Source organism: Haematobia irritans, chromosome 5 (genome assembly GCF_050003625.1).
Source record: "Haematobia irritans isolate KBUSLIRL chromosome 5, ASM5000362v1, whole genome shotgun sequence".
Classification (NCBI taxonomy): Eukaryota; Metazoa; Arthropoda; class Insecta; order Diptera; family Muscidae; genus Haematobia; species Haematobia irritans.
In genome coordinates this window covers 43,836,058-43,843,551 of record NC_134401.1, presented here as the reverse complement: position 1 = coordinate 43,843,551, position 7,494 = coordinate 43,836,058, and the positions used below count along the sequence as shown (strand labels likewise).

General features: G+C 30.1%; 1 protein-coding gene across 1 annotated transcript; it reads left to right on the top strand.

The window, feature by feature from the left end:
- Positions 1–2,755: 2,755 nt before the first annotated feature.
- On the top strand, positions 2,756–3,909 carry LOC142239656 (cathepsin L-like). Its single transcript, XM_075311445.1, has 2 exons — positions 2,756–2,860; positions 2,926–3,909. Exons 1-2 carry the CDS (start codon positions 2,756–2,758, stop codon positions 3,907–3,909), a joined length of 1,089 nt encoding a protein of 362 aa, XP_075167560.1.
- Positions 3,910–7,494: the final 3,585 nt, after the last annotated feature.

Genomic DNA, 7,494 nt, shown 5'->3' with positions numbered 1-7,494 from the left:
CTAGAAATTTTAATAAAATTTCGTAAAAACAAGAAATTTGGACAAAATTTCTATGAACAAAAAATTTTGACAGAATTTCTTCTAGACACGAAATGTTGACACAATTCCCTATAGACAAGAAATTTTGACAAAATTTCTATATAGACAACAGATTTTGCAAAAAAAATCCCAAAAAGAAGACATTTTGACAAAATTTCCTATAGACAAGATATTTTGATAAAATGGAAATTTTCATAAAATTCCCTAAAGGCATACAATTTTGATAAAAATTCCTGAATTTTTGACAAAATTTCCTATGGATAGAAAATTTAGCTAAAAAATTACTAGAGACAAGAAATTTTTACAAAGTATCCTATAGAAATGAAAATTTTGCAAAATTTCCTATAGAAATGAAAATTTTACAAAATTTCCTATAGGAAAGAAAATTTTACAAAATTTCCCATAGAAAAGAAAATTTTACAAAATTTCCTATAGATATGCAAATTTGAAAAAATTTTGATAAAATTTTCTATAAACCAGAATTTGTGACAAATTCGCTATAAACAAGAAATTTTGTCAAAATTTTATGTTTATAGAAATTTTGTCAAAATTTCTTGTTTATAGCGAATTTGTCACAAATTCTGGTTTATAGAATTTTCTATAAACCAGAATTTGTGACAAATTCGCTATAAACAAGAAATTTTGACAAAATTTCTATAAACATAAAATTTTGACAAAATTTCCCATAGAAAAAAGATATTGAAAAAAAATCTTAAAAATAAGAAATTTTGACAAAATTTCCTATAGACAAGATATTTTGATAAAATGGCCTATAGACCTGAAATTTTAACAAAAATTCCTACATATAAGGCATATTGATAAAAATCACCTGAAGACAAGACAATTTGATAAAATATCTATACATAAGAAATTTTCAAAAAAAATACCTATAGATAAGAAATTTTGCAACAATCTTCTATAGAACTGAAATTAAGAATGAAATTTTGAGAAAATTTCCTACAGAAAAATTTTCATTTAGACAAAGTTTCCTATACAAAAGTCATGTTTGCGAAATTTCCCATAGACAAGAAATTTGAACAAAATTTCCTTTAGACAAGAAATTTTATAAAAATTTCCTATAATCTAGAAATTTTAAAAATATTTCCCATAGACAAGAAATTTTGCAAAATTTCCTATAGAGAAGGAATTTGGACAAAATTCCCTATATACAAAAAAAAAAATACAAAATTCCCTATATATAAAAAATTTACAAAATTCCCTTATATAAAAAATTTACAAAATTTCCTAAACACAAAAAATTTTGACAAAAATTTCTAAAGACAAAAAATTTTGGCAACATTTTCTAAAGACAAGAAATTTTGACAAAATTACCTATATACCATAAATTTTGAAAAAAATTTCCTAAAGACAAAAAATTTTGGCAAAATTTCGTATAAATAAGAAAATTTGTCAAAATTTCCTATAGGCAAGAAATTTTGACAAAATTCCGTATAAATAAGTAATTTTGACAAAATTTCCTATAGAAATGAAACATTGAAAAAATTTCCTATCGACAGGAAATTTTAACAAAATTTCCTATAGATAAGATATTTTGACAAAATTTCCTATAGACAAGATATTTTGATAAAATTTCCTATAGACAAGATATTTTGATAAAATTACCTATATACCATAAAATTTAAAAAAAAATTTCCTATAGACTTGAAATTTTGATAAAATTTTTTATAGAAATTAAATTTTTACAAAATTTCTTATAGGCAAGAAATTTTGACAAAATTACTTATATACCATAAATTTTGAAAAAAAAAATTCCTATAGACTTGAAATTTTGATAAAATTTTTTTATAGAAATTAAATTTTTACAAAATTTCTTAAAGACAAAAAATTTTGACAAAATTTCCTAAAGACAAAAAATTTTGGCAAAATTTCGTATAAATAAGAAAATTCGTCAAAATTTCCTATAGGCAAGAAATTTTGACAAAATTCAGTATAAATAAGTAATTTTGACAAAATTTCCTATAGAAATGAAACATTGAAAAAATTTCCTATCGACAGGAAATTTTAACAAAATTTCCTAGAGGCAAGATATTTTGATAAAATTTCCTGTAGACAAGATATTTTGATAAAATTTCCTATAAACAAGATATTTTGATAAAATTTTCTATATACCATAAATTTTGAAAAAAATTCCTAAGACTTGAAATTTGGAAAAAATTTTTTTAAAGAAATTAAATTTTTACAAAATTTCCTAAAGATAAGAAATTTTGACAAAATTTTCTAAAGACAAGAAATTTTGACAAAATTTTCTAAAGACAAAAAATTTTGGCAGAATTCCTTATAGACAAGAAATTTTGACAAAATTTCCTATAGACGAGAATCTTTGATAAAATTACATATTGGAATTAAATTTCGAAAAAAAATGTTCTCTTAAAAAAGAAATTAAAAAAAAAGTTCCTAGCGACTAGACAGTTGAGATAGCCCACCAGAACAGTAGGTCCATCTTATTTAGCATTGCAAACATAGGCAAATTTGTGAAAATCAAATTCACAATTAGCAGAGAGCACCAAATCACTTTCAGATGGTTTAGTACCCACCTTAATTACCACCTCTTTACATGGTATAACAACAACAATTCGCAATAATTCTCATCTCATATCCATGGGCCATATAAAAAAAAAGACTTCAATAGATGGTATAAAAGATCTTGAGTAAAAGAAGATATACGTTAATACGAGTCGTACATCATTGGAAAAAAATGAATTACATTTTACACTGGGGAGCAATGCTATTGGTCCTGGCCATAATCTCAAATTGTCTGGCTCTTAATCATGTACCGGTAGATGTTTGGGGTGACTATGTGGTAAGTTTTAGTGTTACAATCAATCAACGAACAAACGAAATAATGACCACAATAATTTATTCCAGTTAAAACACGACAAGGATTATTCGAATAATCAAATTGCCGAGGGTTTGGCTCAATATTATTATGCCTATAATAAACGGCTGATCGACAACCATAATGCCCAATATAGAAGTGGACGAACAAGTTTCGAATTGGGTGTCAATCAATTTAGTGATATGCGCTTAGTTCAATTCAATGCCTTATTCCCAAAGGTAACTTACCCAGGAAAACCAGATGCATGGCCAGCACCTGAACTACCAGAACCGTCTCCTGAGTATATTCCGGAAGAGACCTTTGGTTACATGTTCGAGGTGGAAGATCAAGGCACCAAATGCAATAGTGGTTGGGCTTATGCCACTGCTAAGGCAGTGGAAATTATGCAAGCCCAACAAAATAGTGACATGAATCCCCAACCCTTGTCAGCTCAGAACCTAATTGATTGTGCTGGTGGGGCAAAAGCCTGTAAGAATCAGGTACCTCAAGTTGCCCTAGACTATTTAGCCAAGCATGACATGGACTTATATCCCCAAATAGAATATTATAATAATAAAACACAAAGTGAGCCTGGTATGTGTTTACCTAAAGGAACTATGCCCACAAATTTGGCAGAATATTCCACCATAACGAATGGTGATGATGATGAACTGAGACGTGCTGTTTCTGTGGGCTTCCCGGTTATTGTAGAAGTGAATCCGCATTCATTTGAATTTATGCACTACTCAAAGGGCATATATGAACCACCGGCGAACACAAGGACTACAGGATCTCATTTTATGTTGGTCATTGGCTTTGGTAAAGATAAGACAACCAACCAGGATTATTGGCTTCTACAAAACTCTTTTGGCACCGATTGGGGAGAAAACGGATTGATGCGTATGATACGATCCGATAAAGTCAAACTGGCAAAGAATGCCATTTATCCAACGAAACTTGGTGCCGGTACAGGAGCTGTTGAGGATCCAGGTGCAGGACCAGTTGAAGGTGCACCAGCACGAGGCCGATGGTAATTTTCTCTTTCATAATTCATAAAAGAGTTTAAGTTTATATTAATTTAGATATAATTATTTATATGACAAAATGTAATAAAAGGAAATATCGTTTTTTTTGTTTTTAATTTAAAGCCTTTCTTTTCCTAATTAAAAATTTAATTTGATTAACATTTCCTATACACAATAAATTATGACACAATTTTTTAGAGACAAGAAATTTTGACAAAATTTTGATAATATTTTGCAATAGATATGAAATTTTCATAAAAAAATCCCTGAATTTCCGCTAGAAATGAAATTTTATAAAAATTTCCTATAATCAGTAAATTTTAAGAAAAGTTCCTATCGACAAGAAATGTAGACAAAAATTTTTATAAAAAATGAAATTTTGACTAAATATCCTATAGAAATGCACTTTTGAAAAAATTTCCTATAGATAAGAAATTTTGACCAAATATTCTATGGAAATGAAATTTTGACAAAAATTTGCAATAAGCAAGGAATTTTGAAACAATATCCTATACAAATGAAATTTTGAAAAAAAAAAAACAAGTATATACGGCCGTAAGTTCGGCCAGGCCGGAGCTTATATACCCTCCGCCATGGATTGCGTAAAAACTTCTACTGAAGACTGTCATTTACAATCGAATTACTTGGGTTGCGGTATCACTTGCCGATGGCAAGGTATCTTAAAACATCCTAACACCGTCTTCTAAATTGCAAGGTAGTCAATATGTGGTATATATTAAACTAAAAAAGGCCAATTAAATACGTATATAATCAAGTTTGACAAAATTTTCCATAGCAATAAAATTTTGATAAAAGTTTCTATAGAAATAAAATTTTGATAAAATAAAATTTTGACAACATTTTCTGTAGAAGTAAAATTTGGTGAAAATTTTCTACAGAAATAAAATTTTAACAAAATTTTCTATAGAAATAAAATTTTGTCAAAATTTTCTATAGAAATAAAATTTTGACAAAATTTTCTATAGAAATAAAATTTTTACAAAATAAAATTTTGACAACATTTTCTATAGAAATAACATTTTGACAAAATTTTCTATAGAAATAAAATTTTGACAAAATTTTCCATAAACATAAAATTTTGACAAAATAAAATTTGAACAAAATTTTCAATAGAAGTAAAATTTGGTGAAAATTTTCTATAGAAATAAAATTTTAACAAAATTTTCTATAGAAATAAAATTTTGTCAAAATTCTCTATAGAATTAAAATTTTGACAATATTTTCTATAGAAATAAAATCAAATAAAATTTTGACAAAATTTTCCATAAAAATAAAATTTTATAGTCGGGCGGGGCCGACTATATTATACCCTGCACCACTTTGTAGATCTCAATTTTCGATACCATATCACATCCGTCAAATGTGTTGGGGGCTATATATAAAGGTTTGTCCCAAATACATACATTTAAGTATCACTCGATCTGGACAGAATTTGATAGACTTCTACAAAATTTATAGACTCAAAATTTAAGTCTGCTAATCCACTAGGATGGAACACAATGTTAGTAAAAAAAATATGGGAAACATTTAAATCTGAAGCAATTTTAAGGAAACTTCGCAAAAATTTATTTATGATTTATCACTCGATATATATGTATTAGAAGTTTAGGAAAATTAGAGTCATTTTTACAACTTTTCGACTAAGAAGTGGCGATTTTACAAGGAAAATATTGGTATTTTGACCATTTTTGTCGAAATCAGAAAAACATATATATGGGAACTATATCTAAATCATAACCGATTCCAACCAAATTTGGAACGCATAGCAACAATGCTAATTCTACTCCCTGTGCAAAATTTCAACAAAATCGGAGTTAAAAATTGGCCTCTGTGGTCATATGAGTGTAAATCGGGCGAAAGCTATATATGGGAGCTATATCTAAATCTGAACCGATTTCAACCAAATTTGGAACGCATAGCAACAATGCTAATTCTACTCCCTGTGCAAAATTTCAACAAAATCGGAGTTAAAAATTGGCCTCTGTGGTCATATGAGTGTAAATCGGGCGAAAGCTATATATGGGAGCTATATCTAAATCTGAACCGATTTCAACCAAATTTGGCACGCATAGCAACAATGCTAATTCTACTCCCTGTGCAAAATTTCAACTAAATCGGAGTTAAAAATTGGCCTCTGTGGTCATATGAGTGTAAATCGGGCGAAAGCTATATATGGGAGCTATATCTAAATCTGAACCGATTTCAACCAAATTTGGCACGCATAGCTACAATGCTAATTCTACTCCCTGTGCAAAATTTTAACCAAATTGGGGTAAAACTCTGGCTTCTGGGACCGTATTAGTCCATATCGGGCGAAAGATATATATGGAAGCTATATCTAAATCTGAACCGATTTCAATAAAATTTTGCACATTTGACTATACTACCAATTGTACTCCTAGTGCAAAATTTCAACCAATTTGGGGTAATACTCAGGCTTCTAGGGCCGTATAAGTGCATATCGGGCGAAAGATATATATGGGAGCTATATCTAAATCTGAACCGATTTCTTCCAAAATCAATAGGGTTCTATTTTGACCCAAAACACATACTTGTGCCAAATTCGAAGTCGATTGGGCTTAAATTACTACCTAATCCCTTGGTTACAAAAATGTGTTCACGGACAGACGGACATGGCTATATCGACTCAGGAGCCCACCCTAAGCATTTTTGTCAAAGACACCATATGTCTATCTCGTCTCCTTCTGGTTGTTGCAAACATATGCACTAACTTATAATACCCTGTTCCACAGTGTGGCGCAGGGTATAATAAAGTTTTGACAAAAATTTCTATAGAAATAAAATTTTGGTAGATTATTTTTGGCTCGAGTGGCAACCATGATTATAAACCGATATGGACCAATTTTTGTGTGATTGGGGATCGGCTATATATAACTATAGACCTATATGGACCAATTTTGGCATGGTTATTAGCGACCATATACTAACACCACGTTGCAAATTTCAACCGGATCGGATAAATTTGGCTTCTCCAAGAGGCTCCGGAGATCAAATCTGGGGAACGGTTTATATGGGGGCTATATGTAATTATGAACCCATATGAACCAATTTTTGCATGGTTGTTAGAGCCCATATATTAACACCACGTACCAAATTTCAACCGGATCAGATGAATTTTGCTCCTCTAAGAGGCTCCGGAGGTCAAATCTGAGGATTGGTTTATATGGGGGCTATATGTAATTATGGACCCATATGAACCAATTTTTGCATGGTTGTTAAAGACCATATACTTACACCATGTACCACATTTCAGCCAGATCGGATGAAATATGCTACACTTATAGGCTCCGCAAGCCAAATCTGGGAGTCCGTTTATATGGGGGCTATACGTAAAAGTGGACCGATATTGCCCATTTGCAATACCATCTGACCTACAACTACTTGTGCCAAGTTACAAGTCGATAGCTTGTTTCGTTCAGAAGTTAGCGTGATTTCAACAGACGGACGGACGGACATGCTTAGATCGACTCAGAATTTCACCACAACCCAGAATATATATACTTTATGGGGTCTTAGAGCAATATTTCGATGTGTTACAAACGGAATGACAAA